The following is a 19242-nucleotide window of genomic DNA, read 5'->3' as shown; positions in this document are numbered from 1 at the left end:
GATTTTACCCAGGATGACCCTATAGTTTCCTTCTCTTTGGATCATGACTTTCTCTTTGATTTATTTGGCCAATGAAATCTTGAAAGAGTACAACATATATTTCTGTGAAACAGTGTATAGAATTTTCCTACCTTTAGTGTGATCAAAGCTTTAATTTTTATGATAAATTTGACATTGATTATGAAAATACACACACATGGTAGAGTGGTTACTATGGTGACAACATACTCATAATAAAATGGGTTAGTACTATGGTACAATAAATCCAATAAACAATTCACCAGGTGACAGTTATCCATTCTTTGCTACTTGCAACCCATTCTGCAAAACTGAACCCAACACACTATTGAGGGCCCCACTGCTGTCGATCAACTCTTTGGGGGGTGTCTGTCCAGCTACACATCTGATGCGTTGTATCCTTTGTGCTCTAGTCCGCATTTCCTGTTCTTTCCTTCCCATGACTGTTCCCAGAACTCTGAGGACTCTGAGGCTAATTATTAATAAATGCTTAGGCCAATAGCTTTGGCTCTGTTTTAGTGGTTAGTTACCACTCTCAGGTTTATGTACCTGTCTCCTCAGCGCTCCGGGAACAACCTCTGTTTACTCTCTGAGTGCCATGTGGCTAGCTACCTTCTCAGTTTCATGCTTCCGTCTCCTTCAGCACTACTGGCCAATTTCTCATGCCTGTTTCCCAGAATTCCCACCTCACTCTCTGACGGAACTCCTGCCTCAGCTCGTTGACAAAGACTTTTGAGAGGTGAATGCTTTTACACCTGCGTAGGAGCTTCTCCCTACAGATGACTGTGTCGTCATTGTCTAGTTTGTATTCAGGGACATCTGTGATGATTCCTCCGTGATGAACACTTCTGCCACCCGCACGTTTCTCACTGACGCAGCTTGGTAGGTTGTGTTTTTTCTACAGAGTTCTCTGTTTCCAATCATCAAATCTGATTGCATGTAACTGCCCACAACACTCCCTCGAGACTCCTCTTATTTCTGATCTTAAAACATTTGAGGAGGTTTGGTTGGTTGGTTGGTTGGTTGGTTTTTCTAGGTAACAACCCTGGCTGTCGTGGAACTAACTGCTCTGTAGAACAGTCTGGCCTCCATCTCAGACATCACCTGCTTCTGTCGCCCGAGTGCTGGGATTAAACGTGTGTGCCATCACTGCCTGGCTAGTCTTTTTGTATTAACCCAGCTAAGAGTTGTCAATTCTGTTTTGAACTTTTATATTTATTAATGTCTTTCTATTCTCTGCTATGCTATCCCTTCCTCCGCTGTGAAGGATCTGTTCTTCAGGGTATATATTACACATAGGCATCATTGCTTCAGCAGAGCCAATTCTCTGTGTCCTATCAGTCTTGGTGTACTGTTTTTCCAGTTTCCTTTTGATTTCTTTGATCTACAAGAATATAGTGTACTTTATTTTCAGTTTTTGTTGTGGTAATAAATAATACTTGCTAGGGCCTGGAACAGCTCGGCAGCAGGGAGCTGTAGCAGCCCTGTGTTAAATCCCAGCACCATGGAGTCAAAACCAAGCAGCAGTAAGCAGCCCACACAGCTCCCTGGAGTGTTGCCCACTTGTCTGGTTCTCCCTCTGGGCCCCTGAGTATTTGCTGTGTGTATCTGTATTTGCTGTACAATTCACGTACATACACTTACTTGTTTTTGCCTTCCTGACAAACCGAGCCCTTTATCATTAAGTGATGAACTTCTCTGTTTCATATAAAATTTCTGACTTGAAGTCTATTTTATGTTAGAAAAACATTACTTTCTGTCCTTTGCTTATCACCTGCTTGTGATATCTATTTATCTTGATAATTTTTGTTTTGTTTGAGACAGGGTCTCAATCTGTAGACCAGGCTGGCCTCAAACTCACAGAGATCTGCTTACCTCTGCCTCCCAAGTGCTGGGATTAAAGGTGTGCACCACCAGGAAGGGCTTCATCGTGATACTTTGTCCATGCATGTGTCAATGAATGCTTTCCAATGTGAAAGGTGCTAAGTCAACAGGAACGCCCACCATGGGACTACAGAGAGGGCTCAGCAGGTAAGAGCACTTGCTGCTCTTCTAAAGCACATGACCTCAGTGAGCCCTGCATCACATGGTACATAGACATACATGCATGCAAAACACTCATACACATAATAAAATAATTAAAAAAAAACCCTACCTAGACATCAAGTCATGAGTCTTCTGTATTTAAGGTCAGTAGACAATGATCTTTAGTATTTAGACAACATAGAGCGCCAAAGTCCACAATCTAGCCTGAGGAGCCTGAACTGACAGCCCATTGCCTACGCATCCTGCAAACCGTGTCGCTGGCCCTGCCGGTGCCACTTAGGGTTTACAGTCAATTTCTGACTCTCAGAGACAGGATGCCTGCCTACATCCTCACAGGTACCATCAGGTTCTGTAGGACGTGTGACGGTTAATCTCAACTGTCACCTTGATGACATCTACAATCACCCAATAAACTCAGCTCATCTGAAACAAAAATGCAGGCCTTTAAAGGAAGAGGAAAACTATGTTTATTGAACTTGGTGTCCTTAGAGGATGACTCTGGCAGCTACAAAGCCACAGACAGAAGCCTGTTAGCAGTAAAGTCCTAGATAAAACAGCAACTTAATAATCTTTAAAATGCCATGATAAAATTTAAGGCTTCATAATCTCAAAGGCTAGTAACAACTATTGACTTTATGTTGTACTTAAAATACTTAGTAACTTTTAAAACCATTATGTTGGACAGCCTGTAGGAATCTGCTCTCTTCTCCACCTTCACTCGGGTCACGGGGCTTGGCAGGAGGCACCTTCACCTGCTGAGCCATCCATCCAGCTAGCAGACAGTTCTAAAAGTAATTTATTAACCTATCGTCTACTTACTAAGACAGGATCTCAGTATGTTGCCTAGGCTAATCTTGAACTCCTGAGCTTAAGTGGTCCTCTGGCCTTAACCTCTCAAGCAGGTGGGATTTCCAGGTGTATCCCACCACCAGGAGAGCTTTTTTTTTGAGACAGGGTTTCTCTGTGTAGCCCTGGCTGTTCTGGAACTCACTCTGTAGATCAGGCTGGGATTAAAGGCGTGTGCCACCACTGCCCGGCTCACTAGGAGAGCTTTGTTGTTCTTTGAGACAAGGTTTCTCTGTAACCGAACCCTTGGCTGTCCTGGAACTTGTTCTGTAGAGCCAGGCTGACCTCGAAGTCACACAGAACCACTTGCCTCCATCCAGACTGCTGAGATTAAAGGTGTGAGTCACCATCTTTACTATTTATATTTAACTGATGATGCTTTCATATTTGTATTCCAAGTGCTGGGATTTTGAGTGTACACTTTCACACCAGATTTGAGAATTAGGTTTTAATAATATATCTAAAGGCCCAAAGAAGGTAGTGGAGCTGGAAGATTCTAAAACCTAGACTTTTTTTTTAAAAACAGAGTAACAGGTTAACAAAGATAATAACCAGACATTTGGTCATTTGACAGGGTATATATGCTGTAATACTTTCCTGTTAACATTGTTAAACAATTATCTGTTTAATTATAACTATGTTTAAGAAGAAAAAATAAAAGCTAACCAGCCATTTTCAGGTAGTTATTCAAGTATCTCATTTGTCCCATGTAAGGGCCAATACAAAGATGATGACCAAGATGTTGGTAGAGTCAAAGAATTAGTCTAATATGAACCATGAGAGGTCTTGGACTAACTACAGCAAGCTAAACATTGATTTCCATTTGTAAATGAAGATAAATTTAAAACTGAACATATTACAGCCACGTGCAATGGCATCTATCTACATTCCTAGCCATTTAGAAGGCTGATGTCTTCAAAGACACCAAGGGTAAGGGAGGAGAACAAATAAGGAACAGAGCACACAGAGCTGCTATAGAGATGTGGCCTCCGGTGGCCTGAGCTGGGAAAGTGTTTGTACTGGTGTGTGAGCTACTGCAGGAGCAAGTGAGGTTAGTAAAAGCACAGCAGGGCGATGGCCACAGTCCTAATACAAGGTAACAAGGTAATAAATAACAGGGCGGGAGAGATGCCTCGGTGCTTAAGAGCACTGGCTGCTCTTCCAGAGGACATGAGTTCAATTCCCAGCAACCACATGGTGGCTCACAACCATCTGTTATGGGATCTGAAGCCCTCTTCTGGGGTGTCTGAAGACAGCAACAATGTATTCAAATAAAATAAATCTTTTACTTAAAAAAAAAAGGTATTGGTAAAGGCTTGAAATGGGACATAGCTAAACAGACACTTCCATGGAATCCAAGGCCTTTTTCTCAGACACGGAGCAGCCATGAGTCAGGCATGGTAGCTCACACTGGGAATCGAGCACGCAAGACAGCAGAGGAGAACTCCCATCTCAAAAGTCACAGACCAATCCTGGGGTAGCTAAGCGATTCTTAATACTGTGCTCTTTGTTGGAGTCAGAGCTTTTACTTCTTCTTGAGACTTTTAAGGCTTTTACTAATAAAATAACTCGGAGACTACCAAGACCACAGGCAAATCACAAGGAAGCTTCAGGTCCTACCTCGTAACTGAGACGATCCTCGGGGCTGCCCCTTACAGAGATGGCTTGATCTGGAGATATGTCTGTCTCCTCCAGGTCTATTTACAGGTAAACTCTGTCCATGTGCATTCTCTCTGAAATAGATATCACACGATTATGAAAACTTTAGTATTTTTTAAAACTCCAAATAATGACTCTGTACTGCAGTATTACCTCAGCCGTAAAACATTGATTTTTGCCGGGCGTGGTGGTGCAGGCCTTTAATCCCAGCACTCGGGAGGCAGAGGCAGGCGGATTTCTGAGTTCAAGGCCAGCCTGGTCTACAGAGTGAGTTCCAGGACAGCCAGGGCTATACAGAGAAACCCTGTCTCAAAAAACAAAAAAAAACAAGCAAACAAACAAAAAACCAAAAAAATCATTGGTTTTTTTTTTTTTAAAAAGTCAAATATTATTTTTTAGAAATATCTACCCATTTCAAATCTCCATATACTTGGCAGCTTATTTATGTACTTACCATATTTTATTGAAGACAACTTTGATATTCTGAATAAAAACTCCCTGGCTCTCTAACACTAACAGATCTGTGTGCTTTACAACTGGGGCATGAGCAGCACTGTACTCAGTCCACCTCTGCCCCACTAGACCCACATCTAACCCACTAGAGAGCACTGCAGCCCTCTGCCCGCTGGACCCACATCTAACCCACTAGAGAGCACTGCAGCCCTCTGCCCGCTGGACCCACATCTAACTCACTAGAGAGCACTGCAGCCCTCTGCCCGCTGGACCCATGTAACCCACTAGAGAGCACTGCAGCAGCGGGTGCAGCTGGATGGGCCTAACTGGACAGGGTCGGAGGGGAACAGAGATGTGGGGATGGGGAGGGAGGGCGGGATCCTCCTACCTGAATGAAAAGGTAGATGGGGGATGGGAGTAATTAAGAGGCAAATTACAGAAGCTAATCTTAATAGAAAATGAAGAAACAACTGACCAGATAGCAAACATCCTTACTTCATGTATTGCAAAATGCTTTGTTGTAGCTTATTTAGAAATTTAACACATTAATGACTTCTTAACTTTTCCTTGGTGAGTCTATAAATTTGTAAGAGTTCATAATTATGGAGCTACTTTCTTTCTTCCCTTTATCATTATAACTCCAGGTAGCATAGATGAATACACTGAACTTGTGACACACAAGTGCTGCATTTGGGGCTGGGGATGCGACTTAGTGCAAGTCTCCCATGTCGAAGGCTCTGGGTTGATCCCCAGCACTTTCCAAACAGGGTGTGTAGTCCTGGTCAGGCAGGAGGTTCGGATGTTCAAGGTCATCACTGAGCACACAGCAAGTCCAAGGCCAACCGGGGACACAGGAGCCCCTGTCTCACCTCTTTGGAGAGGAGCCCCGCTGCCGTCTGTAAGGTCCGGGAGGTAAGGGATTCTCTGCAGGTGCAGTTATGTGTGCCGAGTCCGACAGCAGTTCATTCATCAGGCTGTATGCCTGAGAGAGTCGCTGACTATAGTGCTTAGACAGCTGCAACCTGTACACAGGAGATTACATGTCACTTTCTCAGCCCCTTTCCCGTCCCCTTCCAGAAGGAACATATGCTTTACAAATCCTCCCGGCTTATCAGAGTTCTTAAAATCAGTGGACAGCACAGTGGACCACTGTGTCCCTGCAGAGACCTGTGTGGTGGCACACACTTTATGATCTCTGTATTTCGGAGACTGAAGCAGGAAGACAGCTACTTTGAGGTCAGCCTGAATACATAATGACATCCAGGCTCAAAGACCCAACATGATGATGATAACAAAATAAAGGTACTTGTATGCTTGGCTTCTGAGGTATTTCAGACACATTCAGATGGATCCAAGTTGGGTATGGGGAAGCAGCAGAAATAAAGGTCATAAGAACTGAGTGGCAATTCACTCAAGTACTATTTGAAAGCAAATACCTAGGCAGCTTTTCTTTTCTTCAATGTTGTCTCCCATAACACTCTGTTTACTGACCGAAGCCTACTATGTACTCCCAAGGCACGAGCAAGCTAGAGAGCGTTATTGGGGGCACAGCTTCCGGACTTACCTATCTTTCTCACGCTTCATCTTTTGCCTTTGCCTGATCTGCCTTGAAGTCATATAAAACTGCACAGGAAATATCCAATTAGTTCATTATTGTTCAGTCCCAAGAATTAAGGCACTAGACATTCTTCTGGTATTTACAAAAGTGCAAAAACTTATATCTGAGAAAGTTTTCTCTCAGCATAAAGTATAATATTACATTCAAACACCATGAAATTAGCACTTAGGTGACTGAGGCAGCAGGATCACGAATGTTATGTTAGCCTGGACTAAACAGAGAGCCCTTGTTTCCAAAACCCTAGTGCATGATTTATTTTCAAAATGTATGTGTTAGGGCCAGCAAGATGGCTTAGCAAGTAAAGGCATTTCCTACCAAATCTAAAGACCCAAGTTTGATTCCTGGGGCCCAAATGGCACAAAGAGAAAACTGACTCTCAGAACTTGTCTTTTACACAAATGCCCACAAATCTATGTGTGTTTTTACATCTGAGTGACAGTGGGCCAGAGCCCATTGTTAGTGGGAAGGAGAACACAGACATCTACCGTATACACATCAAGATTCTGATTACATACTTCAGTAGACTTGAAAGTTTCAACGGTGCCTACAAGGTTCCTTAGTGTTCCACAGGCTGAGCTGCCTCTGGGGTTACAAGTACTGGCTGCTCATGCAGAGAATCCAGGTCTGATTTCTAGCACCCACATGGCAGCTTACGCACAGGAACTCCAGTGCCAGATGACCCCATGCCCTCTCTTCTGGCCTGCAGTGAGCACCACGTAGGCACATGATGCACACGCATATGTGCAGGCAGACACATGATATACACATGCAGGCAGGCGATGGTGCACACGCACACAGTAATTTTAAAAAGAACTGTTCTATTAAGAGCACAGGCTGCCGGACAGTGGTGGCGCACGCCTTTAATCCCAGCACTCAGGAGGCAGAGGCAGGCGGATTTCTGAGTTCGAGGCCAGCCTGGTCTACAGAGTGAGTTCCAGGACAGCCAGGACTACACAGAGAGACCCTGTCTCATAAAAACAAAACAAAACAAAAAACAAAACAAAAACCCCAAAAGCCACAGGCTCTGCCCCAGAGTGAGGTGAGTTAACCACGTGCTTCCTTCCCATGTATTTACTTGTATGGATCTATGTCGCGTCTCACTAACAGCACCCTCACTGTTTTTGTTTTTGTTTTTGTTTTTTTAAGATTTATTTATTATTAATGTAAGCACACTGTAGCTGTCTTCAGACACACCAGAAAAGGGAGTCAGATCTTGTTACGGATGGTTGTGAGCCACCATGTGGTTGCTGGGATTTGAACTCTGGACCTTCAGAAGAGCAGTCGGGTGCTCTTGCCCACTGAGCCATCTCACCAGCCCCCTCACTGTTTTATTTAGCTGAGTACATCAGCCACCAATGGGTCCCAATGAAAATGAAGTTACGCCAACTCACCACCCAGGCAACCTCTTTGTTTAAAACAACAGAGCCTTAATTTACTTAGCCTGACAGAGAAAACGGTATTTAAATTCATGAAGTAGAACACAGTTTGCACATTACACTAACACACTTTGTTCAGGAAGTGATTAATTAACTTTCCTCTCTGCTCAATAAAAAAGGCATCTAAATTACACTCATCTTTTTCTTGACTATCTGCCAGGAAGACAAACCTGTCCGCACCACGAGAGCGCTATTCCTGGACAGACTTACCGGGCTGCTTGTGGGGCAGAAGGGGTTGCGCTCCCGCCCCCGCCTTTCTGCCAGCTGACCTAGGTACTCTGACATTCGCTCCTTCTGCTTCCTTCGCATCCAGGCTTTAATCTCTCTCCTCTCCTCGGCAGTTCTACGGGGGCCTCGGTCAGGAGGACGCTGAATCCTGAAAAGGAAGGAAGGATCGTGGGCTCTGCTCTTTCTTTTTCTTTTTATGATGAGATTTTAATAGAGAAAAATTTCTAAATGTTAATTCCCTAAGATTTTTTTAAAAGATTTATTTTATGTATATGAGTACACTGTAGCTGTCTTCAGACACCCCAGAAGAGGGCGTCAGATCCCATGACAGATGGTTGTGAGCCACCATGTGGTTGCTGGGAATTGAACTCAGAACCTCTGGAAGAGCAGTCAGTGCTCTTAACCACTGAGCCATCTCTCCAGCCCCAATTTTAAATATTCTTGAACTACAATTATTTTAAGGGAATTAGATTCTTTAGAGGTTGGGGTGTAATTCAATTGTGCATGTGCAAGGCCTGAGATCATCTCAAGCACACACACACACGACCCAGCATATTTACCGTATATGTATGTATGTACGTACGTATGTATACACACACACACACCCCCAGTGTATTTACCATATATGTATGGATGTATGTACACACACACTTGACCCAGAGTACTTACCATATATGTATGTATGTATGTACGTACACACACACACACACAACCCAGTGTATAGATGTGGCTTATATGTACATAAACATATACACAAGACCCAGGGCCCCATGCCTAGCATATATGCACTTCCATTGATTACCTGGATATACTTCTAGCTTGACATTCTGTTAAGCCAAGCTCGTGGCTGGACACTCCACTCTTAGTTATAAGGTCACCAATGATGTCAGCAATATCCGTCAAGCCAGTCACCTGGAGCTGATCTTCTGAACCACTTGAAAATGTAATTTCAATAATTTAAGTTTGTATTTATGATGTCATCACACTATTCTTACCTTTATTTCTATAATTCTGGGATCACTCAGTAGAAAAGCCTAGTTATAATGATTTCATAGATGCTCTCAGAAAATGAGCTCTAAGCCCAGAGGAAAATTTTTAACAGTTCATCTGAAATGGTTCCAGACTTTAAGAAAGTAGCAAAATGGGCTGGAGAGATGGCTCAGTGATAAAAGGCATTCACTGTTCCAAAGAGCCTAGCACCTCTGTCAGGTGGCTCACAATGACCACAGGGTCCAGAGATCCAAAGCCTCTGGCCTCAGTGGGCACTCATGTGCACATACCCACAAACACATATTAAACAACAGCAACAAAGAAAGAAAACTTGGGCTGGCAAGAGGTCTCAGCAGTTAAGAGCACTGGCTCCTCTTTCAGAAGACTCAATTCAAGTCCCAGCATCCACATGGTGACTCAAAACTATCTACAACTCCAATTCCAGGGAGTCTGATACCCTCTTTGGCATCTATGGGCAGATGGCACTCAACTGGTACACAACTATACATATAGGTAAAGTTTGTATTTATGATGTCATCACACTATTCTTACCTTTATTTAAAAAAATAAAAAAATTAAAGTAACAAAACTCCAATATACCCATACTTGTTTTCTGCAAATGTGATTACCTGATATAATTTTCATCTTAGATCAAAATCATGGACTGGCCTATTATTAACTAATCTATAGAACAGATTCATATTGTTCTAACTGTCCCATTAATGTCCCTGAGTCAACTTTGGTATTGGTATAGTTGTCTTGACAACTGTCTTCTCAAATCTAAAGCAATTTCCACCTTTGCATTTTTTCATGACCTTGATGCTTTTGCGAGATCCTTGCTGGTCTCCTTATGAAACGGTTCTTGGTGCGCCTCCATTCTGCTCATGGTTAAGCCGTGCTGTGTTTTGGCAAGAACAGCACTATAGTGATGCTATGCTCACACAGGGCACATGGCGTTGCTATGGCTCATTACAAGGACTATGGATCTGAACTGCTGTATCTTAACACATAATGTAAGAGAATGCAGCCAATATAGTCTATTACAGTCTATACATCTGTATTAAGAGCAAATATAAACCTTCCCCAGTTTCCTAAAATACCAATTCCCAATGGAAATTTATATTTCTTTAATTACAAAAAGTGTAATACAAAAATTTACATTTGGCCAGGCATGGTGGTGCATGCCTTCAAGGCCAGCCTGGTCTACAAAGTGAGTCAGGATAGTCAGGCTACAGAAGGGAAACAAACAAGTTCACACATTCATAGGACAACAAAATTTCCATAACACATACTAACACACACATTTAAAATCATGAACTCTTAAAAGATTTACCTTTCAAGTAATTCATTGCTGTCATTCAAACCTTAAAAAAAGAAACATTATTATTAATACAATGGTTTAAGTCAATAATAAGAATACACTATATGAAAATTTTTCAATAAAAATTATTTTTAAAACTTAGCTCAGCATTTGTGTATTTATGTGTGTGCAAGCTAATGCACGTGTGCGTGCATATGTAGCGTCCAGTGCCACCTTCTATCATTCCCCTACTTACTTTATGAGACGAGGTTTCTCGCTGAAGCTGGCTGGTCTTACTATAGACAAGCCCCATGGATGCTCAGATCTCTGCCTTCCAGACCAGCTGAGCCCAATTCTTTATGTGGAGGCTACAGATCCACACTAGCATCCCTGCACAGTAAGCAAGGCCCTACCTACTGAGCTGTTTCCACGGGACTCTGGCCAATTCTTTAACTTCAATTTCTAATCAGATTTAGAAATTATTTAACCAGAATGAAATCATTTTAAATGTCTAAACTAGTGTGTGTGTGTTTCTTTATATATGTGATTTTGTAGTAGTAATTATCTACATTTTTAAAAGATTATTTTTGTTTGGTTTTTCGAGATAAAAGATTATTTTTAAGTTTATGTGTATGAATACTTTGTGTGCACATATATAAGTACACTATGTATGCCTGGTACACATGGAGGCCAGAAGTTGATATCAGATAGCCAGGAACTGGACTTACAGGCAGTTCTAAGCCATCATGTGAGTTCAGGGAATGGGACCAGGGTCCTTTGCAAGAGGAGTAAATTCTCTTCATCACTGAGCCATTTCTCCAACCTGTATTATCTATATTTTAAGATAACATTTTTTTCTGTATCATGTATATGTGGAACACATCAGAAAATACACCCTCCTTCCCTTAGTACCTTTGTAGAATGATGGAGTATAAATTAGTCAAACAAGACAGGACATCTCTGTCAACCTGAAAAGAATACATCCTGGAAACAAATAATTTCAATCTAGAAGCAATCTTCTTGGAAGAAGAGGACCCAGAGAATTATTTTTGAGGATTTTCCAAAATTAAGTATGTATCTTTCAGCAAAGCATCTACATGTATAATCTTGAAAGACAATCAAATTCTAGAGGGAAGAGTGTTCTGACATCTCTTAACATTTTTCCTGGTTAAAAAAAAAAAAAAAAAAAGTACAGAATACCCAAGATACAGTCCACAGAACTCAAAAGGCCAACAAGCTGAAATGCCCAAGTGAGGATGTCTCAGTCCCACTTGGGAGGAAGAAGAAAGCTATCACATGAGAGGGGGGGTCTGGCAGGGAAAGTAGACAGAGGCAGGGTGGGGGGGGAAGAGTGGAACTTGATCTGGTATTGGGTGGGGGAAAAGGACTGAAGCCCTGAGGGCCAGCAGAAAGAATAGAAATAGGCAACCTAGGGAGGTAGGAGGTTGGGCAGACTCTCCAGAATGCACCAGAGACCTGGGAGGTGAGAGACTCTCAGGACTCATATGGAGGGACCTTAGATGAAATGCCCTACAGTGGGGAGTGGGAACTTATAGAGCCCACCTCCAGCAGGAAGACAGGACATCAAGTGAGGGATGGGGTTGCCATCCCACAGTCACATCTCTGACCCATAATTGTTCCTATCTGAAAGAATTACAGGTCCAGCAACAGGCCCAAAGTGGGATCCAGCTGAGGGGGAGGTCCCAAGGCCTGACACTATTACTGAGGCTATGGAGCACTCACAAAAAGGGATCTATCATGACTGTCCTCTGGAAGACCCAACAAGCAGCTGAAAAAGTCAGATGCAGATATTCGCACCTAACTAATAGACAGAAGCAGCTGACCCCTGTGGCTGAATTAGGGAAGAAGCTGAGGAGAAGGGCGATCCTGTAGGAGGACCAGCAGTCTCAATTAATCTGGACCCCCAAGATCTCTCAAACATTGGACCACCAAACAGGCAGCATACACCAGCTGATACAAGGACTCCCAGGTCTGTGTTCATTCAGAGATGATGTACTTAACCCTCAAGAGACTGTAGGCCCCAGGGAGTTTAGAGGTCAGGTGGGGTGGGGGTTGAGGACATCCACACGGAGACAGGAGGGTGGGGAGGAGGTGTGGAATGTGGAACAGTCGGAGGGTAGAAGAGGGAAGGAAGTTAGTGGGGTGAGGAGATGGGGATGGGAAGGGGGAGAGTAAAATATGTAGTGTAAAAAAATACATTTAAAAGAAAAAAAAGATCTCATTAGATTGGCCTAAATTGTCTCTAAACCTTATATAAGCATGTGCTTCAACATAAAAGAATTTTGGCTTTTTAAAAAAAGAACATATTTTATTTCTTAATCCCTAAGTCAAGGATTTTTCTTTTTGAGAGATGGGGTCTTATGTATCCCAAGCTGGTCCCAGACTTTTTGTGTACAGAGGAAGAAGTGAACTTCTGATGGCTCTGCATCTGTCTGCTGAGTGCTGGGCTCACAGGCGTGTCCCACCACAGCTGCATTATGTCTGCTGGAGGCTTTGGGCATGCGAGGCTCAGCACGCTACCAACTCAGCTAGATTCCATTCCCATCCCTCAGTGTAAGCGCTTATTTTCCTGCTTTGTACCTGGCAAGTGTAAAACAAATTTTGATTTGAGACAGTGTTTCTCTGTGTAGCCTTGGGTGTCTGGGGCCAGCATAAACCAGGCTGGCCTTGAACTCATAGAAATCCACCTGCCTTGCAAAGCACTGAGATTAAAGGTATCTACCAGCATGCCTGGCAAGTGCGATTTCTTTTCTTTCTTTTTTTTTCAAGACAGGGTTTCTCTGTGTAGCCCTGGCTGTCTTGGAACTCACTTTGTAGACCAGGCTGGCCTCCAACTCAGAAATCCGCCTGCCTCTGCCTCTCGAGCGCTGGGATAAAAGGCGTGAGCCACCATGCCTGGCGCAAGTGTGATTTCTTAACAGCAACTAATTAGAGGAAAAGTGAGATGCCTTCCATGGCTCTAAGATGATATCCGTAGTGATAGCACCTTGCTTATTTTATACTGACTTTCTCCTAGGAGACAACAACATAACTCAAAGACAGGGTGCGCTAAACACACATCTTGTAAACTGTACATGGTGGTGCAGCCTTTAACCCCAGCACTTGTGAGGCAGAGAATTCATTTCTACGAGTTCAAGGCCAGCCTGATCTACAGCATGAGTTCTGGTTGCAGATTTAATCCTCAAACAGTACCTATAAATCTGTACACAGTTTGCAAAGTGACGAGTAAGAAATGAAATGGATGGCTTTTCTCAGACAGGAGAAGAGTGCTATATTTAAAGAAAGCCTTTTTTTTTTTTCTTTTTTTTTTTTGAGACAGGGTTTCTCTGTGTCCCTGGCTGTCCTAGAACTTGCTCTGTAGATCAGGCTAGTCTCAAACTCAAAGATCCACCTGCCTTTGCCTCCAATTGCTGGGTTCCCAGCTAAGGTTGATTTATTTTTATTTTATGTGCATTGGTGTTTTGCCTGCATGTATGTCTGTGTGAGGATGCAAAATCTCCTGGAACTGGAGTTAGAGTTATGAACTGTCATGTGGTTCCTGGGAATTGAAAACAGTTCTCTGATAGAGCAGTCAGTGCTCTTAACCATTGAGCCATCTCTCCAGCCCCATAAGGAACACTTTCAAGGAGTTATTCTAACCCTTATTTTTGAATCTTCTTTTAGGACTGCCTTCAAAAATGATTAAGCAGAATTAATCAGTGTAACTCTCCATTAACCACAATTCTTCATTTTAAATTCTAAATAGTTACACTCAGTCTGCCATCTTCTTCCTCCATAAGCAGTGTCTTTGGGAATGTTAAAGCTGGTTCTAAAATTAAAATCCAGCCCAGTCAACCAATTATTTTCTTTCTTTTTTTTTTATTTATTACGTATTTTCCTCAATGACATTTCAAATGCTATCCCAAAAGTCCCTCCTACCCTCCCCCCCACTTCCCTACCCACCCATTCTCATTTTTTTGGCCCTGGCATTCCCCTGTACTGGGGCATATAAAGTTTGTGTGTCCGATGGGCCTCTCTTTCCAGTGATGGCCGACTAGGCCATCTTTTGATACATATGCAGCTAGAGTCAAGAGCTCTGGGGTACTGGTTAGTTCATAATGTTGTTGCACCTACAGGGTTGCAGATCTCTTTACCTCCTTGGATACTTTCTCTAGCTCCTCCATTGGGGGCCCTGTGATCCATCCAATAGCTGACTGTGAGCATCCACTTATGTGTTTGCTAGGCCCCGGCCTAGTCTCACAAGAGACAGCTATATCAGGGTCCTTTCAGCAAAATCTTGCTAGTGTATGCAGTGGTGTCAGCGTTTAGAAGCTGATTATGGGGTGGATCCCTAGATAAGGCAGTCTCTAGATGGTCCAACCTTTTGTCGCAGCTCCAAATTTTGTCTCAGTAACTCCTTCCATGGGTGTTTTGTTCCCAATTCTAAGAAGGGGCACAGTGTCCACACTTTGGTCTTCATTCTTCTAGAGTTTCATGCATTTGGCAAATTGTATCTTATATCTTGGGTATACTAAGTTTTGGGCTAATATCCACTTATCAGTGAGTACATATTGTGTGAGTTCCTTTGTGATTGGGTTACCTCGCTCAGGATGATGCCCTCCAGGTCCATCCATTTGCCTAGGAATTTCATAAATTCATTCTTTTTAATAGCTGAGTAGTACTCCATTGTGTAAATGTACCACATTTTTTTGTATACATTCCTCAGTTGAGGGGCATCTGGGTTCTTTCCAGCTTCTGGCTATTATAAATAAGGCTGCTATGAACATAGTGGAGCATGTGTCCTTTTTACCGGTTGGGACATCTTCTGGATATATGCCCAGGAGAGGTATTGCTGGATCCTCTGGTAGTACTATGTCCAATTTTCTAAGGAACCGCCAGACTGATTTCCAGAGTGGTTGTACAAGCCTGCAATCCCACCAACAATGGAGGAGTGTTCCTCTTTCTCCACATCCACGCCAGCATCTGCTGTCACCTGAATTTTTGATCTTAGCCATTCTGACTGGTGTGAGGTGGAATCTCAGGGTTGTTTTGATTTGCATTTCCCTGATAATTAAGGATGTTGAACATTTTTTCAGGTGCTTCTCTGCCATTCGGTATTCCTCGGGTGAGAATTCTTTGTTCAATTCTGAGCCCCATTTTTTAATGGGGTTATTTGATTTTCTGGAGTCCATCCTCTTCAGTTCTTTATATATATTGGATATTAGTCCCCTATCTGATTTAGGATAGGTAAAGATCCTTTCCCAATCTGTTGGTGGCCTTTTTGTCTTATTGACAGTATCTTTTGCCTTGCAGAAGCTTTGCAGTTTCATGAGGTCCCATTTGTCGATTCTCGATCTTATAGCACAAGTCATTATTTTCTATTAACTTTTTTTTTTTTAATGTAAGTTGCAGAAGAGAATACTCCAAGCTATTTTGTGGTCAGAAATGACCATGGCAGTGAGGAAATGACACTACGCTTTCACAAGAGGCCAGACTGGATGGAGACTCCTACTTAAGGCCCTGAATTCCTCTATTATTAAAAAAAATAGTAATGTGATTTCTTCTTTCAAGTTTAAAATCATACATTAAATACTAGAGGAAAATATTTTCAATTTATCCAGGTTCCATGGGTTCTGTAAGAAATACTACACCTATTATCTACATGATGGAATGCCCTTGTCTACACCTCAGTCTCAGCTGTGCAGTGAGAATAATGGCTGGCGTTCCTCCCTCCCCGCCAACCTTACAAAGGAACTGTGCAAGAAACAGTACATGGTTGGGGCACAGCAAATAACCAATAGGACTGTTATAAATTAAATGTCAACATTCTAATAATTAACATCTCAATGTTTATAAAATTAAATAATACTAATTACTATAGATGGTTTGAAGTGTTTGTGACTTTTTTTTATGTTGAATGGCATGTTTAAAATGTTTTTCTTCCCTGAAGTGAATATTATAAAATTAACTCACAACCCTTTATACCTGTGCCCCTCCCAGGTGCAGTTCAGTAACACTTTAATGCAACACAAGAACATATAAATCTAAGAAGTGAGAACAGTACCAGGAGAAGGGATGTTCCAGCCCACAGAAGAGCAAGCAGCAGACCCCACAGAAGGGCATGCATAGGTTTTCTGGCTAGAATGATTTTCTGCTTCTGAAAATTCAGTCTCTGAAGTTTCCTCTGCATCCTTTTGCTCTTCCACGTCCTCTTGAGTCTGCAAAGACACTAATCCAATGCAGGCATACAATTATGAAAAACATAAAGGGAAAAGATAGGAAACCACAGCAGAAACAGTAAGATCTAGAAACAACGTTTTAACTACGGAAGATAGTTAGCAAACTTAAACAGTGACCCACTGGGACAGCGAACAGACAGCAGTTAGTGAGCTAGAGCAGGTCTGGGGAAGTGCTGGGGAAGGCACCACTGAGCCCTAAACCCTAAGAAATTGTGAAGTGTTAAACACACACACACTGAAAACAAACACAGCAGCACCAGGGACCGGTGAGATGGCTTAGCAGAAGAATGTATTTGCTGCCAAGCACGAGAATTTCAGTCAGTCGGTCGGACAGGACTCACACAGGAGAGGACAACTCCCTTAGTTCAGCCTCTGACCTTCAGGTGTGCACTGCCCCACCCCCCCGAGCAAATAAACAAACATGTAAGTTTAAAAAAATTAAAGAAACAGAGCAAGGTCCAAAATAAACCTAACAAGCATTTTCAGAACAGAGGGGAAGGAGATGGCAACAGCACAAACTGCCCAATGTTAAATCTTCAAAGTGGAGATTCTACCTAGATGTAAGACAGAAATTCACACCTAGACATTGTATCAAAAGAAAAACAAAAAAAAAAAAAAAAAAAAAATCAAGTAGAAGGTAAATTTTAAAGCAACCAGAAATTTTAAAGCAGCAAATAGACTAACAGCACATAGGCATTATTCAACCATTAGAGAAGTCAAAAAATACTGGGATAATGCCTTCAAATAATGAGGGAAACGCTAGAGTCAGAGACAGAGACAAGGTGGAAACTCTACAGTCAGCTGACAGTAAAGCTATTTTCAAAGATGGAGATAACTCACCAGTCACAGACTTGGAAAGAATGAAGAATGGAAGTGAGGATGGATGTTTGCAGATACAGACACAGGATGCACACATGTGGTACACACATACATGTGAGCAAAACACTCATATAACGTAACATAAAAATAAAGAAAAAGAATAGGTGCAGGATGGGGAGCCATGGCTTCAGCTCACACGTAGGAAGGATTTTTTTGAAGCCAGACTTCAATTCCAGCCCTGGTACCAACACAAACCTTCTTCAGAAATGCTGATGGCCTTTGAAGCTAGTAGCTTTTCAATGTCAGGGCCGGAAGACAATCCAACATGATTCCCCAGTCCAGCCTGCAAAAGAAAAGAAACACAGCAAAGCACCTGCTGAGATGCTAAACTCTGATAATGTCAAAATATCACACAATTCTATGTACATTTCAAGCACTTTAGGTAATACAACAAAAATGAAAGAAACAGAGTAAAATCTAGTCTGAGCTAATTGCTGGGGATCATGAAGAAGAAATTTTTACTATTGACAGCCAAACTGGTGTGACATCTCACAAGGGTTAGGAGATGACTTGAGCTGGTTCTATAATGGAAGAGAAAGTTAGCCACCACTGTGACAAAGTCTTCTACATCCAGATGAGAAAACAAGGCCCAGAGAGTGAGCAATTTCCACAGCACCAGATCATGGATTCAACTTAAGTTCTTGTGTTTCCCAGTGAGTACTTGCTCATGGTGTCCTAGCCCCCTGACTCATCCAGGCCTGCAAACTATCTTGTTAAACTTGGCAAATCAAAATGTTAGCACTGTAATTGGAGATGAAGGAAGGAAGGAGGGTAATACAAGCGGGAGGGGAGGAAGGAGAGATAAATAACATTACAGATATTTTAAAAAGTCATAGGGAAATATTTTATAAGCTTACTTAAGACTGCATATATTATATATGTGTGTGCATATAGACTTGTATGTATCTGACTTTAAGCGAACTTCTACTATGAGCTCAGAAGGCAATTTCAAAGAGAGTCTTTGAAGAAAAGGCCATCAAGGACTAGTCTGATGCTCAAGATTCATTCGGACATGTGCACGCTTATGTGTGTTAACCCAGCACTCAGGAGGCAGAGGCAGGCAGAGCTCTGAGTTTGAGGAGAGACTGGAGACAGAAGAAGGTCCAGAACAGCTAAGACCACAGAGAAACCCTGCCTCAAAAAAACCCAAAACCAAAAACCAAACCAAACCAAACAAAAACACACCATGTAAATACCACAATACCGTTATTAGTAATGATCTAGTCACATTTTATGTGATTCCACATGTTTAATCTTAACTTTTTTGTTTTTTGTTTTTTGTTTGTTTTTCTGAGACAGGGTTTCTCTGTGTAGCCCTGGCTGTACTAGAACTCACTCTGCAGACCAGGCTGGCCTCGAACTCAGAAATCCACCCACTTCTGCCTCCCAAGTGCTGGGATTAAAGGCGTGCACCACCACTGCTTGGCTTAATCTTAACTTTTTAATATGTAAGGATTAAAAGAACAGTATACATTACCTATTCCAGTAAGAATGGCTATTGTCAAAAAGACTACATGTTACATGTGCTGA

At 42.3% G+C, this 19242-nt stretch overlaps 1 protein-coding gene across 16 annotated transcripts in view; it reads right to left on the bottom strand.

Moving 5' to 3' along the window:
• The window catches only part of Cplane1 (ciliogenesis and planar polarity effector 1), a 102134-nt gene that overhangs the window by 2187 nt on the left and 80705 nt on the right, over positions 1–19242 (bottom strand). For all 16 annotated transcript variants that reach the window (XM_011245335.2, XM_030248797.1, XM_006520001.3 and 13 more), the window contains 8 exons: positions 17908–17995; positions 16659–16823; positions 10628–10658; positions 9107–9238; positions 8287–8452; positions 6587–6645; positions 5892–6044; positions 4531–4643 (listed from right to left, as the gene is read on the bottom strand). In XM_011245335.2, the coding sequence (XP_011243637.1) occupies positions 4531–4643; positions 5892–6044; positions 6587–6645; positions 8287–8452; positions 9107–9238; positions 10628–10658; positions 16659–16823; positions 17908–17995 (907 nt within the window). The remainder of the gene's footprint in view (positions 1–4530; positions 4644–5891; positions 6045–6586; positions 6646–8286; positions 8453–9106; positions 9239–10627; positions 10659–16658; positions 16824–17907; positions 17996–19242) is intronic.

Source organism: Mus musculus, chromosome 15 (assembly GCF_000001635.26).
Source record: "Mus musculus strain C57BL/6J chromosome 15, GRCm38.p6 C57BL/6J".
NCBI classification, from domain to species: Eukaryota; Metazoa; Chordata; class Mammalia; order Rodentia; family Muridae; genus Mus; species Mus musculus.
Note: the sequence above shows the minus strand (reverse complement) of the source record. Positions and strands in the feature narration are given on the sequence as shown.